Source organism: Halichoerus grypus, chromosome 7, assembly GCF_964656455.1.
Source record: "Halichoerus grypus chromosome 7, mHalGry1.hap1.1, whole genome shotgun sequence".
Classification (NCBI taxonomy): domain Eukaryota; kingdom Metazoa; phylum Chordata; class Mammalia; order Carnivora; family Phocidae; genus Halichoerus; species Halichoerus grypus.
The window spans coordinates 6,423,066-6,445,992 of record NC_135718.1 but is presented as its reverse complement, the minus strand read 5'-3'; the positions used below and the strand labels follow the sequence as shown (position 1 = coordinate 6,445,992).

Here is a 22,927-nt window from a genome sequence, read left to right as displayed (position 1 = left end):
GCCATGTTTGTCTCTACCAGGAGTTTCCAAGAAATGAAGGCCTACGTAAGGATACAGAGATGTGGACATCGGGTTCCACTCCAGCTCAGCTCAGGTTTGGGCCTCAGAGCTGGACATTCTATTTATCACTCAGAGAGCTTTGTAGAATTTCCCTACTGGAAAGACTTCCTTCGCTGCCCCCATCACCCACCCCACTCAACTCTTTATTTTGAAAAGTTCAAACATTTAGAAAAGTTGAAAGAATAGTACGGTATATTTTGTATTCTCACCACTTAGGTTTGGCAGCTGTTGACATTTTGCCCTATTTGCTTCTCTTTCTACATTTTTATTAGCTTTTTTCTCCCTACTTACCCATTTCAAGGTTAATAGGCATCATATTCCTCAATATTTCATTCAATATTTCAGTATGTTATCTTCTAAAAGCAGGGACGTTGACCCGCATAACCGCCCTATCATCGTCACACCTAAGACACTTCACACTAATTTCCTGACATCATTGATGCCCTAGTTGTGCAAGTCTCCCCACTTGTCCTCCAGAAGGTCTACATGGCTCTATTTGGGGGGATGGGGACAAGACCATGATCCAACTAAGGCTCACACGTTGCCTCTGGTGGTTCTGTTTAGTCTCCTTTATTCTAGCCTGGTCCTCCATCCATTATTTTGGTTTAAATATTTTTTCCTCCCAGCATTGACTTTTTGAGGAGACCAGACCAATTATCCTATAGAATGCCCTATGTTCTTGAGTTGCCTAATTGTCTCCTAGTTGTGGAGGCGGTGCTTAACTTGTTCATTCGTCCCTTTATTGCCAATAAAGTTACAATTAGGTTTAAAGGCTTGATTTGAAGCTGGTTAACATTTTTAGCAAGAACACTTATGAGCTGGTGTTGTGGCTCCAGGCTGGATCCATCAGGAACGCATGCTGTCCCACAGTTGGTGATTCTAGGTTTGATCATTTGGTTAGAGTGTGGCTGCTAAAACTCTCCTTCGTAAAGATATAGTTTCCCACTGAAATTAGCAAATAACCTATGGGGGTAATCATGGTGTGAATATTCTGTTCTCCGTTAACCTTTTACCCAATAATTTTAGTATCCACTGATGGTCCTTGCCCAGATCAATTATTTAATTGGGAACTACAAAAGTGTGATTTTCTAATTCCATAATTTCTTCCATATTGATGAGCTGGCAGGCTTGGGTGAAAAGGGCTTTCCCTCATCAATTGAGGATGGACTACCTTTTATTCTATAAAGGCAGAGTAAATGTTTAATTAGTTTCTTTACATACTAATATTTAGAGTATGGAATTGACTTAATAGCCATCTATCGTAATGTCAAATGAGTATTTTTCTCCCCTCTTATCTTTTGAGAATATCTTCACAGGCTCGTGGATGTTTTTAAATCCAATATTTTACTCAATTTACAGTGATCCCCTTTTTTAACTGAGATAAATTCACACACTCCTTTAAAACTTGGCACTTAAAGAATAAATTAACAATGCTATATAACTGCTTCTATGGTCGAATTCCAGAACATTCTTAATCTGCCCAGGAAGAAGCCCTGTGCTCACCGGCAGGCACTTGCCGTTTCTTCTCTCCCAGCCCCTGGAACCCACTAACCTGCCAGTTCTGTCCCTGTCGATTTGCCTCCCCTGGGCATTTCGCGTAAACAGAATCCTACAATATGTAGGCTTTTGTGTCCAGCTTCTTTTAGTTAGCATAATGTCTTAAGGTTCATTCATGTAGTGGCATAATATCAGTATTTCTTTTTCCTTTTTATGGCCAAAGAATATTCCGTCCTACGGATATGCCACATTTTGTTTATCCGTCTATGAGCTGATGGACACGACATTTCATATGAATAATTTTCATGGCTTTTCTACTCACATCAGGATTTCTTGGTTTAAACCAGGCAGAGTAAAACAGGGACCTGAGTTTGGCGACTGTACTTAGAGCTATTGCTGCTTCCTCCCTATGTTGCAGTCTGATGCTTGCATGCTACGCGGGACACCTAGATGTTGTGAAATATCTCCGAAGACACGGCGCTTCCTGGGAGACCAGAGACCTAGGAGGCTGCACGGCTCTGCACTGGGCTGCAGATGGAGGCCACTGCAATGTGATTGAGTGGATGATAAAAGATGGCTGTGAGGTACGGGATCTTCCTTCTCAGCCACACGTGTCATTAAGACCTTGCAGTGCCGTTCCACAGGGTTTAGGAGAAGCAGAGCCTTATGTGGATGCCTTTGATTAGCTGAACTTAGAAATGCTGCAGAAAGTTCTTTGACTTACCAGTAAGAAGGTTCCTGAAGCCCTGGGGAGAAAAGGTCATTATAGAATTGATGTGATAGTGAGGCTTCAGATCATCACGGAGGTTTGTCTCGTGTAGGAAAAAAGAAACTGCTGACTCCAGAGCTGGACCTGATGATGCTTCTACTTTGTTTATGCCTTTGCTCATTCACTCATTGTCTCTTCATTCAATCTGTCCACAAAGCTTTACTGAGCACCTGCCATGGATGGGATGCTAGCTTAAGTCCTGGAGACACAGGACGTCAAGAACTCTTAAAGCCATAGTGCTTCTTACTGCTCTTAGAATGAGACTATTTTTATTTGTGGTTTGCTTTAAAGATTAGCCATTAGAAAACCTTTCCCAAGAGCAAACTGACCATATCACAAACAGAGCATTTCAGCCCCTCGTGCCTTCACCTTGAAGCAGGTGTTTGGGTGCCCTTCTGGTCTCGTGTTATCAGATGGTGCAGATGTGATTTAGCAAACAGAACCGGCGTTGTCTGGACTTCTGTAGCTGTTTGAAGATGAGTCAACAGAATTAGCTCAATTACAGTAACGGCTGATAACTTTGAGAACTTTAGTTCAAGACTCGAAAGAAGTTAAATAAAAATTTCACGGCATGGAAATAAGGAATGGTAAACAAAATGCTATCTTAATTGAGATTGCCAGATGGTGTAGAGTATGGAGAAATTAAACTGATGACCTGGAAAATACACTCAAATTGAGAAGAGTCATGTCTCCTGGAAGATGTTAGCTGATTTGTTCTAGCTTGTCTCTGGAGTGTGATTGAGGGAAAGCCTGGCTTTTAGCAATTGTGGGGTCTCACTGGTTCCCACTGCTGCCTGCAGAGGGCTGAAGAAAGGGCCCTTTGAAGGAAAAACCTCAGTGGTTAAGATAATTCCCTTTTATTACATTTCTTATTTTTTTTTCTTTTCTTTTCTTTTTTTTCTTTTAGAAACATGCACAAGAGGTCGGAAGGATTAACATGTGGGCCTCAGTGGTAGGGCGGGGCCCCACTTGCCTTGTGTGGTGGTGAGAGCCACCGTCGTCTTGTTTGGTTTATGATGAACTCTGCTCATGCTTTGGTCCCAGTAAAAGTCTGTAGTTAAAAATGAAGGTTGACCTTTGCTGAAAGAAGGGCAGGTCTCTGCCATGAACATTTAAATACTGTAATTTTGGAAACATAGACTTTCTGGGCTTCAGATATGTGCACGTTTATTTGTGGGTAGATTCTATCTTTTTCTGTAGCCCTCCAGCTACATGGATGTTGCCACTAAAGATTTCCGTGTGGTCGGCTGGTGGCAGATAGAGGATATCAACAGGAGTGCTTCCGTGTTCTCGGCAGAGAGGCCACCTCATGTTTGGGTGGCAATAGTTGGGATCTGGGAGCCAAGCCGGGCGTTGTGGCCACCATTCTTGAATATAATGATTTTCTACTGACCGTGACCGACTTGCATGGGGAACCGTCTCTACATTTCATGAGCCACGTGACCTCAGGAGAGGCATTTGACTTCTTGGAGATGTGGCTTAATCACTTGTAGACCAGCAATAAAAGCACCTACCCCATTTAACCCTCAGACCCAAAAGAGAAAATGGGGGTGAAAGTTCACCGAAGACCGCATAAAGCACCATGTAAAACAAGGGGATGATTTTATTATTTAAACATAATGGAGTCTGCTGCTCAGAGGTTATTTGTTATTCGCATGAGAAAGAACTGCAAATCCTAATGATGTTGAATGGATAATCTCATACATATAAATAACCTGAAACATTCCAGGGACTTTGGCAGTTTCTAGTTTGTTAGTCCATTCTGGTGTTTCACTAACATGTTTGAATCATTCTTCTGTAACAGAATTTAGGGGTGTGTGTGTGTGTGCACACACACACACACACATATATATTTATTTTGGTATCATTCTTCATGGATTGGTGAGGCCTTCACTGGAACTGGAGGAAGCAATGCTCACATATTCTAGAATGTGGCTTTTAAAACATGACCTTGAGAGCTTTCAATCACTGGATTATTGGGAAATGGCCATCTTATTACAAGTCAAATTAAGTTTGGAGAAGGTATTAGGTTGGTTAACTTCTCAGATTGGAATTTATGTAGTAAAGCTGGTTGCTTTGTGTTGATTCTACCTGTAGTTCTCCTGCTTAAAATTAATCCATATTGATAGGTATAAGGGTGTGTATATATATTGTCTTGTTCCAGAAGGGATTTAAAGCTGCTTACAGAGATACTTACAAGTACACAAAGTAAACTTTAACTTTCCTCACCTTTTTTTTTTTTTTAATCAAAACAAAGTAAGGTCAGGACTTCACATGGAGCTAAGAGTAGGGTGGTTCATTTATCTATCCCATCTTTCAACCATTTTTTTTTTTTTTAAGATTTTATTTATTTGAGAGAGAGAGAGAGTGCACAAGCAGAGGCAGGGGCGGGGGGGAGGGGAGGAGAAGCAGACTCCCCGCTGAGCAGGGATCCTGACGCAGGGCTCGATCCCAGGACCCTGGGATCATGACCTGAGCTGAAGGCAGGCGCTTAACTGACTGAGCCACCCAGGCGCCCCCATCTTTCAACCCTTTGAACCAAATGTAGATGAAGATGCCAGTGGGATGTCCTGGGTTCTCTCAGCACCCTATAAAGTCCTAACACAGCATCTCACTGCATGTGAATGTTACTTTAGCACAGTTCCCTGGATCCCTATTTACCAAGTCGCAATCCTTATGGGCTATCCAACTCAGGGGCATTTGCGCAAGTGAATGTTCCTTTATAAGTTTCTGATGAATATTTTTAAGGAAAAAGACACTGGACTAAGAGCAGCTCTTCCTCTGGCATAAAGGTAGACGCTGTGGACACAGGCTCAGGATGGACCCCACTCATGAGAGTCTCTGCAGTCTCTGGAAACCGGAGTGCAGCCTCCGTGCTGATCGAAGCTGGAGCGGACGTGAACATGAGAGATAAAGATGGAAAGACCCCGCTCATGGTACGCCTCCCTGCAGAGCACAGCCCGGCTTTGTGTGTGGGATTAAGGTCAGAGCTGCTTCTATAATTAGGCAATTCTTGTGAATTCAGCTGTGTATGAGCCCTGGGTTTTGGCTGTCTATATATTCCCCACCGGCCTGTTAATAAAGGCATGACAGTGTCACTACAATATTTTTGTTCTTTTTACAACTATTTCTTTAAGGATTACCAGCCCCAGGCCCCCAGGCCACTGTAGCATCCTAAACAGATCTGTTCAACAGAGAACGCGCTGCTTTCTTGGGCTGGCCTGGCCTAGCGTTTCTCATGTCATTGTAGTGCAGAGGAAGGCAGACTCCGCTTCCGTTTCCCTTGCCCTCAGCCTCGCTGCAGAGTGAGAGCATGTGTCTGTCCTGCGAGGCCACAGTGGTCCTGGCTGACTCTGCCTTCTTGAGAAAGCCTCTGGGCGATTTCCGCGGGCCCACCTGCATGGGGCCCACCCTGGCCACTGGCCTCGTCCTCTGTGGGGAAGGCAGACTCGCTCACACCCCACTGTCTTTTGTTTCTTAGGTGGCCGTGTTAAATAATCACGAGGAGTTAGTCCAGTTACTTCTTGACAAAGGAGCAGATGCAAGTGTAAAAAATGAGGTAAGGAGCTCAATCTATCTAAAGCCTTTCCCTGGAGGAGAAGAAAGAACACACACACACACACATACATATATATGTTGTATATTATTATATACATGTAATTTTTGTTGTTTTCACTTTCAGTTTGGCAAAGGTGTCCTAGAAATGGCCAGAGTTTTTGACAGACAGGTTGGAATATTCTTTCGGATTTTTGAGGCTAATTTTATGGTACTTTAAAATAACCACAAACCTTGGATGACATTCACCTGTTTTTGTTTATCTAGAATGTGGTCTCCTTATTAGAAGAAAGGAAAAGAACCCAAATGGCAAAGAAGTAGTCTGTCTGCTGACCAGGGCGCTACTGACTTTGAAAGCCCAAGAGAAACAATGTCAAAACGCGACCGTTGAGCTAGAGATGAAACTCCGCGTCTTTTGAGGCTATACATTTGATTATTTATTTAGTTGAAGATTCACAGTGAATTTTGTGACGTACAACTGTTCCCACTTTGAAATACATCTTTTTTTTTTACCTAAGCGCGTGTGCCTGTGGGGTTGTCATTGGGTGTCTGCCGCGTGGGGATGTTTTCTTGCACTTGCGCCTTTTGGAGTTCGACACAAAACCAAATATTTATGTCCTGGAGCTGCCCAGACAGACACGGATCTCCCACTTCCCGCTCCTGCCCCCGAGCTGTCCTCTGAGCCACTCTGGGACCTTGTGGAAATTCTTCCCCTCATGTGTTTTCAATTATGACCTCCCCTCCCGCCTTCAGGCCTTCCAGGCCCCGCTGTCAGGCCGGGGTTCCCTTCTGGAGCGACGCTCCTGGAAGCCCAGGAGGCCACGTGAAAGGTTTTCTCCTCAGCTGTTGGGCTCACATCAAAGTAAAAAAAAAAAAAAAAAAAACGTATTTCAAGACTCCGATTCCACTCTTTTAGAGGTGTCTGGTGGAGGGTCAGTCTTTCTAGAACAGACCTGTCTGAGAATGTGTTTGCATATCCTTATGCCCTGAGACAATGAAAGACCCAGCGTGCTGGCATGATGACGACCGTGCCAAAGAGAAGTATATTAAGGTTCGCCTCCGGAGCAGAAGGGTTTTTGATGCTGATCACATAGTTGGAGACAAGTAGGCATTAACCACAGCCAGGTCTGCCGGCTGGGAGCTTAGACACACGTGTGCGGGAGCTCGAACTCAGCAGATGCACGTGAACGTGAGCCAAGTGAGCTAGGAGGCCACATGCATTTTGTGTCTCCAGAGAGAAGCAGGTTAACTCGGCCCGAGGAGGAGACCAGCTGCCAAGGTCTGCACGGGAGTGGGATTTTCTCTGTAAGGTGAAGCCCGATTATAAGGTCATCAAAGCTCCAACGCTTTGGGGGGAAAGGGCACAGAGACAAAGCACAGTTGATTTTATTGATGTTGGCAATTCTCAGCTTTATTCCATAGTTTCTAGAACATCCACCTCAGGAACTGGGTCTGTGGGTCATAGATTGTCCTCTCTTTACACATTTCATGCGTGTTTTACCTTTTGTACGAATGCATATTCCTTTAGATTTGCTAGATTAACTTTTTAAATCTCTCCAAATCAGAGTGTAGTCACAACGTCTCACAGCCCTTTTTCCCCCACGATCAATGTTGACCTTCATCTTCAGTTCATTTCTCAGTCTGTTGTAGATCCTGTTCACGAGCCCCATCTGTGGCAAGAGCACATGCCCCTTCTCATTGACAAAATCCTGGAGACGTCCTCCCATCCTCCTGACGGAAGCCTTGGCCATACAATGGGGTGACTTTGGTCAATGAAATGGTAACGGAAATGGCTCCTGCCCTTCTGGGCGGAAGTTTTACGAATCCCCCCATCTCGCTTCCTTCTGCCACAAGACCAGCTGTGACTCAGGAGCAGGCACTCCATCAGCCCGGGGCCCCGAGGAAGAGCCAGAGCCAGAGTTTACCCCCGGATGTGAGTAAGAAATAATCCTCTCGTGGTTTGCTATTGCAGTGCAATTTAGCCAAAAATGACTGCCTATAAGATCTTGCCATAGGTGAGTTCAATTTTCCACAAATGATGTTCGCATCTCTCGAGTCCTGTGGTTTCCGGCCTTCTTCAGATCTTTAAAAACTCAGGAATAGATACTGAGTTTTCTCAAATGTCTTTTCAGTGTCCCTGGTAATCCTAATATGGCATATTTCCTGAAAATCTGTCAATTCGGTGACTTGAATGAGTAGATTTAAAAATATTGAACCATCCTTATATTCCTGAGACCTCTCACTGATTTACAGTGGGCTGTTGGATTCTAGATGTTCCTATGCTTTGTGTATGTGCTTTTCATCTTTTTCCTTAGTGAGATTAGTGATTTGACTTGTGTTTTAATTTCCCGAAAGACACAACCTATGGTTTGTTGTACCATTTGGAATTTGAGTTTTACTTTGTGGCTTAATATATAAAATTATATATATATATAATAGTTACACTTATATAGTTATATATAATAGTTATCTATATAGTTACATATAATAGTTATATATATAGTTTAGTTTTATATATAGTTTGACATATAGTCTGTGTATATAGCTTTCTTTTTCAGAGGCACTTTGAAAGAAGGCATATTCTGTATGTTTGAAGTATCTCAATTTGATACAAATCCATTTTGATTATTTTTTTTTATTATGTTCATTTAGCCAACATACAGTATGTTATTAATTGGGGTCTTCTAGGTACTTGTTTTCTGCCTACTTGCTTTGATATGGGTAGAAGGTGGTAAGAATAAAGACCCCTTGTTACCATTCTGTGTATCTATTTTTCTTTGTATTTTCTGTAGTTCTTTATGAAATTGGATTGTTTTTCAAAAATCTAAAAATTTCTACTACACTCAGATTTTCATTCTGGAGAAATCTGGTGTCCATGTTTCTACCCCACATGCTTTTTTGAATTTCTCTTTTGTAAATAAGGTGAGTTTTCAAAAAAAAAAAGATTTGGATAGGTTATACATTTACATTGTTCAAAACAAGGATCTGGTCCCCCCTCCCTGACTCCGCCCCGCCCCCCACGCGTGTTAAGAGACACCTTCTTTCTTGTGCCGTCATCTGACTGGTTTGTGTGGACTGACAGCACCTGACCCCTGACCACCACGCTTTTTAGTTTCTTAGGGACTGTTCCAGATCTTCCCTGTGCCTCTGTAAATGGGTGAGAATACAGATAAGGGGTTTTCCTTTCCCCATTTTTGTGACATTGTCAGTAATGAACGAGACACGTCTTTATATTTACCTGGATACCATTTATTGGATATAATATTCTTAACAATGGCTTTCTCTACGGAAATAGCAGGTTGTTACCTGTAGAACCCCAATATGAGAAATGTGTACAAAAGCAACAGACTGTAACGTGAAAGGTATGTGGAAAAAAAACAACTTAGCCGACTGAAGCATTATAAACGGACGAAGCATGATGAACTTAAGGAACTGGTCTATTTCGTAGCTGTAAGTGTGCTGTGCTGAGTGGCCTGCAGCCTAGTGTTCAAGAGTTTTACTTAACAGTTGCCAGACACGCTCAAACCATGGGTCTTCCCCACAACCTCCCAATTCAACCTGATAGAAGGTCTGCCATTCCTCGTCCTGCCTTGGACTCTTAGAGGATTTTCTGTCTTTCTAATTTGATACTCTTTTTTTCTATCATTGCCCTACTTACATGCTTGCTTATAGGCCATGAACTTGGATGTCATTCTGCTGCTTTGTGAAACTGAAAAAATCACAAGCTATTTATTATTTTGTCTGGATTTGAACTGCGCTTAAATTGAGGACTGAATAAATTATTTTCTGGAAGGAAACTCACAGGGGGAGCGTAAGACAGGTTTTTTGCTGATGATGTGGAAAATCAGGATGGGTTCCAGACTATTCGACTATTTGACCTGGAAGAGCTGAAGCCCACTGAGAATTCCTTTCACTGTGTGGTAAATCTCCAGGCTACCACTACCCATTACTGAATGCTATAACAATTTTACATGCAGTGTTTTGTCTCCTAGTGTTTCTCCTATGCAACACGCTCTTAGGGCCGGACTGTCAGCTGCTAGTGATGTCCCAAGAGTAGGGAGGGGATTTACATCTGTGTGTAGGCGAATGGCTTCTGGAAGCATCCTCACTGCACAGAAATGGTTCTTAGCCTGGGGCTCACTGATCTTTCCTGGTGTGTAACTTGTATCACTATCGGAGTTTCCAAATAGGTTTTTGAGGAAGAGATGTCAACAGAAACTGTAGAGTGAGTCAAGAGAATTGTGCCATCGGAGATAAACTGATTTTCTGGGGCGGGGGGTGATGGGCCTGTGGGAAGCGCTCTGCTGGATTCAAAGCTGGGGCGTCGCTGGTGGGCTTGTTCTGAGCCGCCACTCTGGAGAAGGGTGGGCTTTGTGCGTCCAGTGGCTGGGCTGGTGGGGTAGCCACACCCTGCCCCAGCCCCCACTCGGGCTGACCTACAGGAGCCCTGAAGACAGAGATTTGTCACACGGAGGGGCATCAGCACTAGGTTTGGTGTGGAAAAGGGACCGGCCTCTGGGTGCTGAGAGGCAGACGTACTAGCCTCAGCTGCTTGTGTCCGATGTGTGTATGTTCCTGAGTCGTGGGGGGAGTGACTGTAGCAGCCTGGGGCAGGCCTCTGGGGTGGTGGGGAGGACAAAAGATGGCGGCTGCAGTGTCCCCCACCAGTCAGCCATAGCGTGTGAAGTCCCATCTGGGGGTCAGCACGGCACTGTGAGACTTCTGGGGAGGGTTGGTATCCTGTTTATCTGGGTCCCTTGTGGTTAGCTGGGGTCCTACTGATGATAGGGAGGAAGGAGCTCCAGAGCGAGTCTGCCCTGGGCTTGCTGCTTCCAGAACACCGAAGGGAGCCCTCCGTTGCAGAAGTTCTCAATGAAATCAGCCTCATGAGGAAAGACTGCCAAGGGGTCAGGTTGCGTGAGAAAGATCCAGCCCAGCTGCCCAGGCATCTTGCCCTTTTAGTTGTCAGGGTCGTATTGGCTCAGAATGCTTAGTAAACATCAACTGAGAGATGGCAGGAAGGTGCTCGGGCGTTCTAGCTGGCCCAGCACCAGGCTCTCTGCAGCACCAGGGGAGATCACAGGCTCCTAAGAGCAGCTTCACATGGATCAGAGTTTTTGTCGTTTCTCTTTGAGGGGACACAGCGATTGTGTTGTATTGATTTGCGGGAGAACAATGGCCTATGGTTTCAGCCTGAGAATTCGTAATAAAGTTAAGAAGGCATAAAAATGTCCCCTCTGAGACCAGTCAGGAGTATTTATGCTCATGTAGTTTAATTTGTTGCTTTTGTGGTTTCTGTGATGTCATCCCACATGTGTAAGCTGGAAAAATTCACACTGGGAAGTGTAACCTCTGTATGCATATTTGGACAATGGAAAATGTTATGCATTGTTTCTCTTGGTTGCTACACATCTGATTCCATGTGTCAGGAAAACAAACTGTTACCAAAAAATTCAGGAGATAAACTTTTAAAGAGCATGCCTGGAAGATTAGCCCTATACTTCCCAGTAAGTGGGGTCATGTAACCTACAACTATAACAAGACAGGGGGAAGAAAAAAGTGACTACCCTCAGGGCCTATTTTGGGTCTAGACATGTTAAATTTCTCAGTGATGGCCTTATTAACTCAAACCAACCCTTATGCACGCCTATAGAACCTTTAAAAATATTAAAAATAGACTGCCATGGAAATATAAGTATTGATTTTTTTGTTTTCACATCTATAACGATATAAAAAGGGAGAGGTACACCTCCCCCCCCCCAAAAAAAAAACCCTGGCTCTTTTCCTAAGTTATATTAAAATGGAGCTTATTGCTAAAATGCTTCATTTGATAGGTTCTGCATCTTGGAAGTATTGTTCCTTTAATATCTGCATATTGGTCAGGGGATGTTAGGTTTAAACATGTTCTTATCCAGAAATAACTTGCAAGGCTCTGTAAATGCAATCTGTACTGTAGAGATAGGAATGTGTCATCCGCTGCAGCCCCTAAATGGCCATTGATGACATGGTGTAAGATCACAGCGTTAACCTTTTTTAATACCAAAAAAATATTCCTGGTTCTCTGAAATGGAAGCACAGGAATTCTAGCTAAGGATTTAAAAAAAAAAAAGACAAAAGACAAACTTCACATCCTCTTCCTCACAATAGGAGGAGGGGCTAAAATGACAGAGCTAAAGATCTGGGCATCTGTAAAGATAATACCCACATAATGCACCATAAAAATTCTGTAAACTTTTCAACAGCACGTGTTTGGGCCTTGATATGGTTGCCGAACGTACTCTCAGTTACAGTAATTCTGTAGGTATTCAACAACATAAGACTTTCTAACATGGCTTTGCCTTTTCACGAAATTAATAATTGTATGATGGAATGTAGCAGAACTGGGCTCCCTTTTGTGTGTTTGTGACGTGGATTTATTTAGTTTATCTGCGATCATGAATACTGTGTTGCCTAGATACAGTGGAGGACACCGGGAGAGTTCAATGCAGTCTTGTTTTCCGGAAGGCAAACCGATTCTTGGTATATTTTGTCTCTGCTTCAAGGCATAGGAAAACCATTGAAATGACCCCAGCTGAAGTCTTTATCATAAAACACTCAGAGTGAATTACGGAACTGTTGTCAACTGCCTTCTAATGTGAAAACGAGTCCCATGTGACCCTACTAGAAGGCAGAGGCATGATGGCATTTTACCTTGTCTGAGTGTTTTTGTAATTTTCATGCCATTAGTACAGGCAGCTCAAGATCTCCTTGTGAAAACGGCTCCCCAGTCAGACATTGGAAGAGTAAAAGGTTGAAGGGGCTGCTACCCAAGACCGCATTTCATGAATATTTAGGATTAGGAAATTGATTTCCTTATCACATTCTGCAACGCTCAACAGGTAGGTTGTGAGGGTTTAAAAAAAGGATTCAGATCTTATGCTAAAAATATCTTTCAGAGATTCCCACAGCCAAGCTGGGAACATAGAATGCCCCCTAAATAACTGACTAGTAACTTGGATGGCAGACTCCGCCTGCCACACGGGGTTCCATTTGGTTGTAGTTTTTGTGGGCATAGGGAGTCTGCCTAATTTTTATCTACAGCATTGATTCACTAGATCTGGTTACTGGTTCACATCTGAAAATAGTTATGGTCCCATGGAAAGCCTCCTCTATCTGTCTGAACACAGAATCATTGTACTGGAATTTGCTTAGCTCCAAACAGTACAGGGGGCCGGAGGTTTGCAGTGTCTGGGCGGTAGCCTGCTTGTACAAACACCCCCCTTCCCCATCTAAATAAGGTGCCGAGGCCAGCATGGTGGGAAGGGCAGTGTTTCTGTAAAGCAACGGTCTTGGCCTGCTCTTCAAATGTGCTCACAGCCTGCGAGCTCAAGGTCAAGTTTCTGCCCTGGTGTGGCCACACCTTAAAATTCCTCTCTGCTACACAGGTTCTCTCCAGACCGTCCTGGTCAGAAGCCAGAGCCTGCCTTCCTTATCCTGGAGCTTCAAGGTGTGGCTGCTGGTGGCTGAGGCCCAGGGGCTCACAGAAAGCCCAGCCCAGCCTGGACTTGAAGCCCCTGGCTCTGGGCTGAGATCAGGGGTTCCAGAGAATCACTCAAGGTTCTACCTGGGGTCTCCGGAGCTGGGTCTGCGCCATAACCACGGCCGTGGATAGTTGGGGAACCGTTCTGCCAATAAAGCCTCGATCAAAAAGTCAACCTCCTGTCCAGAATCCCATAAAGCATGATATTTCAAGTTCACTAAACTATTGAAAGCACACAAGCCTTCCTTCCATGGAAAACTCAGTGATGGTAAAAATGCCTCCCGCAGCGCACCGCGCTGTAGCCAGCATTTCGCATAAATTAATAATTTACAAGTACCTGAGCAAGTACACAGAGCACCATAGCACAGCACCGGCGGCAGTAGCTCAAAGTTCGGAGAATAATGGTGTTTTAAACATTTAAAAAAAAATTCTAAAAGTTGGTACAAAAAACGAACTCCAACTGGAGTTGAACGATAGTGCAAACTTCTGTCTTCACTGTCGGAAAAAAGGTGTCGACTTGCTTCTCACTTGGTGTAGGCGGCGTGGGGGGGTCTGGGCGCTTGATGGGGGTGTTTAGGAGCGGGTCTGCAGCAAGAGAAAACAAAACTGTAACAGTCGTAGGCGGACCCCTGAGAGCGGCTTCTGCGGGTGCAGACGTCTGCGGTCGGGGTCTTTCCCCGCCCTGGGCTGGGCCTTCAGGATCGGCCCCCACCCCCGGTGCTGAGGCCCGAGGCGGCTCTGGCTGCGGCTGGGTTGCGGGTCCCCTCGGGGAGACTGCTGGTGGCTTATGCCCCTGGCCACTAGAGGAACCCTCGCCAGAGCCCCACCTCCTCTCCACGAGCTGCCTCTAGAACCGTGCCCACTCGCTAGAAAAAATGGGAGCCACGTAGGTCATCGAACCTCTTCTAGGAGCCACGTGAGAAAAAGCAAAACCTAGAGGAGACACATTTTAGTGAAGAGTTTCCCTGAACTCCGCACACGCATCGTAGCTGTGCGTGTCCGTGGGGCTGTCATCAACGGGAAGAGCCCCCGAGCGACTTGGCATTTGGGGCCCTAAGTGGTCCCCATCCCGCGTGCGTCTACACTGACGGGGTGTGTCGTTTCGGCAACCGGATCAGCCCGGGCACGTCTGGGGAGCAGAGCCGGGGCACGTGGGATCCCTCAAAAACGAATTCTTCTCCTTCGAGAGCAAGACCAACACCAGCTCGCACCGGTGTCAGGGGCCGGCAGAGGGGACGACGGGCCGCGGCTTGATGGCGTTTGAAAAGAGCGCCCTCCCCTCGGGTCCGTGTAAAGCAGCGCTTTTTCTTTTGAACAAGAAAAGTAACTTTAAGACCGGCATACAAACCACAGTGAAATAATTAGGATGCTCTGCAATCTTTCTGTATTTATGCAGTCGGGAATGAAACCACTGTTCTGCCCCCTTGACCCGTGTTATCGCTGGGATTTATGAGGCCGCTCGCTCTCTCACAGGCCAAACATTTTTCCCAAAAGCTGTAATGACATCACGAACGTGTGTCTTCCCCGCTGGAGACACTGAATTACTGAGCCCAGGGCCTGGCCAACAGCCTACCTTTGGTTCTTTCGAGCTCCTACAGCAAGCTTCCTGCCAAGGGGGTATGCGTGTCAGAAGGGTGTTTTGGCTGCGGGTTTAACCTACCCATTGTGGGGAGCGAGGGGGGCCAACCTGTAGCCCTTGTCTGTTTCCAGGGTGTAAATCCTCCGGCTGTGTGAGCCGGCCACCTTCCATGGCATTTCCGCCATACAGAAATAGCTGTGTGTAACCTCCAGAACATAGGTAACGGAAAAAGGTAAAAAAGGGGTTTTGAGGCTTTTATGTTTTTCACATAACTTGTCTCAGTAGGCGTTTATGTAATAGTGGCTCGGTTTAACACCTAGCTTGCAAGATTCCTGGAAATTGAATGGCTCTCGAAAACCAGCATGGACCAGCCCCGGCACAGAGCCGGCGCACCTCCCTGGGTCAGGAGTCTACCTTCCTCATCCTGTGGGATAGGGTAAGCGATGGCCACGGCTGGGGAACAGTCCCGAAAAGGAGATTCCTTTTGTTAGTTGGTTGGAGAAGCTCCCCATTGTACCAAGTGTTCAGGAACTAACTCCTCACCTCACCTCCCTCATTCATATGTGACTCCCCCCGACACACCTCACCTCCTTTCTCAGGCCCCCGGGGATGGGGCAGAGTTTATGAAGGTTTCCGATGGTTTTGGAGGTATGTTCAGTCTTCATAGGATCACAGCACTTTGAGGCTGTTCGTCTTCATCTTTTTGGGGGATGGGGTTGGCCCATCTCAAGAGTCACTGCTTTCCCAGACACACGATCTAGGGCTACTTGATCCTGGTTTCTCTTGGGACACTGGGGCTCTTGCCAAGAGCCCCTGGGTGATCCCGGGGAGTATAGGCTTGTGACTGCCTCCTGCTAATGCTCCTGTCTGCTTCGGCCACTCTTTTATGCTGTTCCCAGGTACTGGGGTATAGGAAGCCTGGCCTGAGACTACTGGGCCTGCGTCCTGACAGGCCGGTGCGGCTGCCCCACACGGTTCTGGGGAGAAGGCGATGGGCGGGGCCGTTACACCGACCTGAGGGGCACCAGGTGCAGCCGCTCAGCCTCCTGCTGTCCCGGGGTCCTGGCTGCGGCGCTGGCGAGCCGGCTGGTCTTGCTCAAAGGATCTGCAGGCAGAGGCTTCTGAGGAGGGTTTGGCTTACGCGTTCCCTGCAACAAACCACAAGATTATGTGTGATCGCCCATCTCTGTGAGCTGTGACCAGAACCTGACCTCAGGAGCCACCAGAGTCCCCTGCAAAGTGGCAGGAGCTGGAGATTGGGGCCAGCTGCTAGGCTATACAGTTTTCACGTCCGGAGCAAACTTTCTGAACGCATCCTCTCGCCATACAAGCTGGTTGACCTTTGTTAATCTTCTTGCCAACATTTTCTCTAACATTTAACAGGTGTCTCAATAGGCTCACATAGTTACACTCAAAGGAGGGGCTCCAGATGGCACACTGGCCACAGGTCTTGGGACACAGTGGACACTGGCATTTCTGGGCCAGTGCCACCTGGAGGATGTAAGCTTTCCTGTGTCTTTAAGCTTCCTTTCGATTTGTAAAGGCCTAAAATTGAGAGGTTGGTAAAAATCCTAATCTTCCAGAATTGTGTAACAGAATTCCTTCAACTGTGAATGAATTTGCCAACACAAGTAATCATCTTTCCTCCACCACTGTGGTGTCCGTATACCCAGTGATGATCCAGATGGCTGAGTGAAATGCACCAAAATTCTTCTACCAAAATACTTAGTTCAAAGAATCACAAACTCACATAGAAAATGACAACCAGGAAGAAAACCAAAGAATGTGTTTTGAGGGACAAGTGTAACTCTCTAAGGAAGCTAATGGAAAGGTCACATGGACCAGAGCATGAACTTGGGAGTGATTCTACACTGGGCTTTATCTAAAGACCAATGCCTTGGGACTGTGCCGGTCACTTGATAGGCCTAAACCTCAATTTCTCCTTTATGGGAGATAAAAGGGCCTATCTCAGAGCATTGTTATGTAGACTACATAAAATGATGCACAGGAGGGTGCCTGAGGGACTCAGTAGGTTAAGCATTTGCCTTCGGCTCAGGTCATGATCCTGGGGTCCTGGGATCGAGTCCCGCATCGGGCTCCCTGCTCAGCAGGGAGTCTGCTTCTCCCTCTCCCTCTGCTACTCCCCCTGCTTGTGCTCTAATAAATAAAATCTTAAAAAAAAAAGCAACAAACAACAGTAAAACCACAAGTCACTTGTTTCAGGGGCCCCTCCCCCAGCTACCCTAAGAAGAGGCGGTGCAGAGTGGGACCTGGGGTGGGAAGTCAGTTAAGTGTTGACCGTGTTCTCCTCTTGGCCCACGGTGAACACAGGTGCCAAGACACTGCCTTCTCTGGTCCTTGGAGCCTAGAAGCCCTCACGAATGCAGGGCAAGTCTGTAGGAAATGGCGCCAAAACCTCAAGGAAGACAGGATGTGCTAATAAGAAGATGATCTACCTCACTGGCACAGGACGCGCTATTCCATACTTCCAAGACCACTCAAGAGGATTTTGAAACACTTGACTTGAATTTCTCACAGTACTTACCCCACTAAAATTACATTTCCTCCGCAAATGGAGCTCAGTTGAAAGAACACAAACGTGTATAATCACCATTGAACATATCTTTGTAAGCAGAGGAAGCAAGTCTGGAAACCACAGCTGTATGGAAAATATGCCAAGTTGAGACAACGAGCAACGGGCCACTGACCAAGGGACAGACTTCAAAGAGACATTTCTATACCAGTTCTTATTAAAGGAAACAACATAGAGCAAATGCCTTAAGTAGGCATAAAGACCATCTAATGTGCCTGTGAGGCTGTGTACTGAGGACGGGCTGTTTGGATATTCAACCAGGCTCTGCACAAACACAAGGGTTACTGAGCCTCTAAGTTGTAGAGGGGGTGCTAACAGGACCTTCCTCAGGAGGTTGATGTGAGGACGGAGCTATTATCTGGAAAGCTCTCTGTGCAGGTCCTGGCTCACAGTGTCCAATGAGTATGTGTAAGCTATCCTACAGCTATTGGGGAGCGAATTTACCACCTAAAGGTACCGCAATCCTACCAGCAAACTTTGGGTAATAAACTATGGGAGTAAATCAAGCTCCATTTCCTGGAAGAGGGCAGAAGACTATGAGCAAGATATTAGTGTGTGATGTAAAAATGAATGTGTGCACCTATAAAACTGAAAGGCTTTGAGATTTAAATGATTCATTACTAAATGACACTAGTTTTGCTGCTAAGAATGAATAAGTATCTGGTCTTGGTAATAAAGATAATGTCAGGTTTTTATTGCAGTGGAGAAAAAGTGAGATCCCTGTTATAATGTATCATAATATGTTTGGATTTATCACGGAAACTCAGGAGATAGGTAGCTTGGCCATTCATTCTAGTTTGTTTGGGACATTCGCAATTTATGTTTATGGCCCTGTTTAATTATTAATCACCACTCTCTCAGCTATGTCCTGGTTTAAAGGATAAATTGTACGGTCACCATAGTGACCAAAGCCCAAACCATGGAAATGCTGATCGAAAGTTCTGACATCAAACCCTGGGATCCGCAAGGCACCGATCCACTGTGAAACCGGTCACACTCGCAGATGCTGCCTAGGTTGACATGTCTACTTCCTGCCAGATCCGAATGTGAAGTTAGTGAAAGATGATGCATCCTCCCTTCTCAGATATCAGGCATGGCGATGGGAAGCCTACAAACAGGTGGGAGGAAACCCTAGCTGCACAGGCCATGACCTTGCAGGAAGGGGCAAGAGTCCTACACACCCTGTCAGACATCGCTTTTCATGCTGCCTTTGTAAACTCGGTTTCCAAGAAAAGTCCAGCCTGGCCACAAAGAGTCCTCAGAATGGAGTGGAGAAAGGACTCCAGGCCAGATTGTTCATACTCAATAAATATTCCTGTAGACCGATTAAAATCAGGAATTCAGACCCCCATTTCTCTCCCTTTTCAACTTCCAGATATTGGAGGAAAATCGAGATCCACCATTACATAGAACTGTCCCATTTGTCCATGTTCTGCTCACGTTTTAGCAGCAGTTGCATAGTTCAAAGTTTTTAGAGGGTTGAGAATACATTTTTAAATCCAAATAGAGTCCTCTGCCTTCACCACCACCATCAACCATTATTTACCTCTGTGTAAGCGAGAGTAAATGCGTCCTGCTTATCAGAGACCTCTCCACAGGAAGATCAGATGTTTTCACGGGAAAATGCCAGCAACACCTCGGGTATCCCCGACGGGCCACGCAAGGCCGGGGTGCCATCAGCCTCACCACCCACACTCAGCCTCTGTCTGGCTCTGTGAGGAATACGCTTCAAGAGAACTCCAAGGATAACCAGTTCTCAGGGAAATGCGGCAATTTCTTTTTATTGTTGCTTCAAAAAAGCAGAGGTCTTGACACATCAGCTCTCTTAAAAGAACACACTAACACCTGTCTGTAAGATGACCTTGACCCTTCTTTCTGAGACTACCTGAAAACAGTACAGAAAATGCACATAAAGGAGTAATACTCTATCTTTGAGAAAAAATTTACAACCCCAAACAAACATATAAAAAGGAGGCAAAGTGTCCAGCAGGCCAGGGTGAAGAAAGGTCATGAGAAGGGAGAGAATGCCTGCCATGGCCATCCTGACAGTGGAGAGGGGAAATCCAGCCCCCCTTGCTTGAAACAGGTGTGAGGAGTAAGCAGATACCATGCTATGTCCGGGCTGAACAAGCAGCAGTGTAGACAGGCCCAGCCACCCGTGCCAGCCTGGAGCAGGGCCAGGGCCCACAGAGTCCTTGCTGGGAGCAGGGAAGGCCAGACCCCTCTTCCCTCAGAGCCTTGAGCACTGGTCTGGCCCTTCCCCCAGCTGTCTGGTGACTGGTTTTCCAGGATGAACTGTCCACATTTAAGGAGGAGTTGGACACCCTAGGAAAAGGAAGGCAAGCGAAGAACCCACCCTGCAAAAATGTCTATCTGCAGAAATGAAAAACAGAGGCAGCAAAACTCAAATAAAACCATGAAAACCAAGGATGAAAACAGTACCGAACACAGGGCTGTGAGGGTCCTAGCTGAGGGAGATGACAAGTTCCACAGTAAAAGACCACAGCAAAGGTGGCACAACATGGTGTCACTTAAGGGATCTGAGTAAAGATAGAAGAAATACCCACATTTATTTTATAAAAACTTCCCTGAAATAACGAGGGTCAAAATCTATGGATTAGAAGGGCACCGTTTCCCTGGTAGACATAAATTCGACTCCTCAATAGTAAGACACAACCGATTGAAGGTACTGGACAGCAAGGAGACCAAATCATATCACTCAAAAGGGCAGAAAAAAACAGCTTCTGATTTGTCCAGGGCAGACAGAGGAAGCCCAGGTGTAAAGCAACAAAGAGCTGCAAGATGGCAAGATATACCAGGTCAACATCTCACTGCAAGAAGCAGCCTGCAGAGGTGGGTAATATGCTGAAGCTGAGAAGCCATTTGGCAAATTCGGGAAACCTAAGTTTTGGTTTTTATATCCTTTTATGGTGAGGGAGATAGGAGTCCAAGGTCAGCACCAGCCCAAGTTTAATAGGAGACTATCCCCTTCCCTTCCCAACCTCTCCCCAATAAAGCCGGGCTCTACAAAGAACTATACCTCAGGTAAAAATGTTCTAGAAGCACTAGGAAACTGTAAGGAGAGTTCCCTTGGTGTTAGGCAGACCAATGTAGGAAAATAAACCTCTAACCACAAATTGCACTTGAGGACCTGAAGCTAAGATCACATCACCTCAGTGGCTCAATAAGGTCAAGCCATTTAGAGGAGTCTCAAACTAGTACTGCCTCCGGGCGCCAGGCAGAGACAAAATATATCCTCTTTGGAGGGTCACACCTTCATCCTAGATCTCAGAGAACTCCCAGATGGTTTTCTAGATAATTTTCCAGAAAAACGAGCAGCTCATGGTACAGAATTACCAAGCACACAAAGAAGCAAGGAATTGTGAAAGAAACCTCAGGAGTAAATACCCAAAGACTTCAGATTATGGAATTATTTGAACACATTTTCTGTGTTTAAGGAAATAGAAGACAAGTCAACATATTTGAATAATAAGGAAAATTTCTAGAAAGAAAAAGTAAATAAAACATAATTGCACCAAAAAGAATAAAATACCTAAGAATACACTTAACCAAGGAGGTGAAAGACCTGTACTCTGAAAACTATAAAACACTGATGAAAGAAATTGAAGACGACACAAACAAATGGAAAGATATTCCATGTTCGTGGATTGGAAGAATTAATATTATTAAAATGTCCCTAATGCCCAAAGCAATCTACAGATTCAATGCAATTCCTAGCAAAATACCAACAACACTTTTCACAAACTAAAACAGATAATAGTAACATTTGTATGGAACCACAGAAGGCCCCATTAGCCAAAGCAACCTTCAGAAAGAAGAACGAAGCTGGAGGTATCACAAGCCCAGATCTTAAAATATATGACCAAGCTATAATGACCAAAACAGTATGGTACTGGTGCAAAACGGACACACTGAACAATAGAACAGAACAGAATGCTGAGAAATAAACTCATGCTTATCTGGTCAATCTATGACAAAGGAGGCAAGAATATACAATGGGGAAACAAGTGTCTTTAGTAAATGGTGCTGGGAAAACTGGACCACTTTCTTACACTACATGCAAAAATAAACTCAAAATAGATTATAGACCTAAATGTGAGACCTGAGATCATAAAACTCCCAGAAGAGACCATAGGCAGTAATCTTTTTGACATCGGCTTTAGCAACATTTTTCTAGATATGTCTTCTTAGGCAAGGGAAACAAGAGTCACCTATTGGGACTACACCCAAATGCAGAATCTTTGTACAGCAAAGGAATGAACAAAACGAAAAGGCAACCTACTGAATGGGAGAAGATATTTGCAAATGACAGATCCAATGAGGAGCTAATATCCAAAATATATAAAGAACTTGCACAACTCAAGACAAAAAAAAAAAAAAATCCAATTAAAACATGGGCAGTGTGGGGCGCCTGGGTGGCTCAGTCGTTAAGCGTCTGCCTTCGGCTCAGGTCATGGTCCCAGGGTCCTGGGATCGAGCCCCGCATCGGGCTCCCTGCTCTGCGGGAAGCCTGCTTCTCCTTCTCCCACTCCCCCTGCTTGTGTTCCCTCTCTCGCTGTGTCTCTCTCTGTCATATAAGTAAATAAAATATTTAAAAAAAACATGGGGCAGAGGACCTGAATAGACATTTTTCCAAAGAAGCCCTATAGATGACCAACAGACACATGAAAAGATGCTCCACATCACTGATCATCAGGGAAATGCAAATCAAAACCACAGTGAGATACCACCTCACACATCAGAATGGCTAGTATCTGAAAGATAAGCAGTAACAAGTGTTGGTGAGGATGTGGAGAAAAAGGAACCCTCATGTACTGTTGGTGAGAATGTAAGTGGGTGCAGTCACTGTGGAAAGCAGTATGGAAGTTCCTTGACATTAAAATAGATACATGATTCAGTAATTCTCCTACTGGGCATTTACCCAAAGAAAATGAAAACACTAATTTGCAAAGATATATGCACCCCTATGTTTATGGCAGCAGTATTTACAGTAGCCAAGACATGGAAGCAGCCCAGTGTCCATCGACCGATGGATGGATAAAGAAGGTGCAGTACAGAGGTACAATGGAATATTAGTCAGCCATAAAAAAGAATGAGATCCTAGAGGGTACTCTACGAAGCGAAATAAGACAGAGAAGACAAATACCCTATGATTTCACCTGTGGAATCTAAACGTGTAATAAAAAAAAACAAACAAATGAACAAACAAAGCAGAAACCAATCCATAAATACAGAGAACAAAACTGGTGGCTGCCAGTGGGGGGAGAGGGAGGAGAATGGGCAGAAAGGGGTGAAGGAGCGGCGGGTACAGGCTTCCAGTAATGGAGTGAATGA

General features: G+C 45.2%; 2 protein-coding genes and 1 long non-coding RNA gene across 7 annotated transcripts in view; 2 read left to right on the top strand and 1 right to left on the bottom strand.

The window, feature by feature from the left end:
- Positions 1-6,390, top strand: part of FANK1 (fibronectin type III and ankyrin repeat domains 1) — a 99,079-nt gene extending 92,689 nt beyond the window's left edge. For 2 of the 3 annotated variants that reach the window (XM_036113637.2, XM_036113634.2), the window contains 5 exons: positions 1,976-2,141; positions 5,119-5,262; positions 5,808-5,885; positions 6,009-6,053; positions 6,149-6,390. In XM_036113637.2, coding sequence (XP_035969530.1) covers positions 1,976-2,141; positions 5,119-5,262; positions 5,808-5,885; positions 6,009-6,053; positions 6,149-6,202 — 487 coding nt within the window. In that variant the 3' untranslated portion in view covers positions 6,203-6,390. Of the gene's footprint in view, positions 1-1,975; positions 2,142-5,118; positions 5,310-5,807; positions 5,886-6,008; positions 6,054-6,148 lie in introns of all 3 variants that reach the window. The other variant, XR_004924051.2, reaches the window with a different exon arrangement.
- A 664-nt stretch (positions 6,391-7,054) lies between these two features.
- The window catches only part of LOC118549341 (uncharacterized), a 28,143-nt gene continuing 12,270 nt past the window's right edge, over positions 7,055-22,927 (top strand). For both annotated transcript variants that reach the window (XR_013449563.1, XR_004924052.2), the window contains exons 1-2: positions 7,055-7,191; positions 7,522-7,814. This is a non-coding gene — a long non-coding RNA (uncharacterized LOC118549341). The remainder of the gene's footprint in view (positions 7,192-7,521; positions 7,815-22,927) is intronic.
- Positions 9,109-22,927, bottom strand: part of ADAM12 (ADAM metallopeptidase domain 12) — a 345,968-nt gene continuing 332,149 nt past the window's right edge. For both annotated transcript variants that reach the window (XM_036113627.2, XM_078076981.1), the window contains 2 exons: positions 15,994-16,127; positions 9,109-13,985 (listed from right to left, as the gene is read on the bottom strand). In XM_036113627.2, the coding sequence (XP_035969520.2) occupies positions 13,925-13,985; positions 15,994-16,127 (195 nt within the window). In that variant the 3' untranslated portion in view covers positions 9,109-13,924. The remainder of the gene's footprint in view (positions 13,986-15,993; positions 16,128-22,927) is intronic.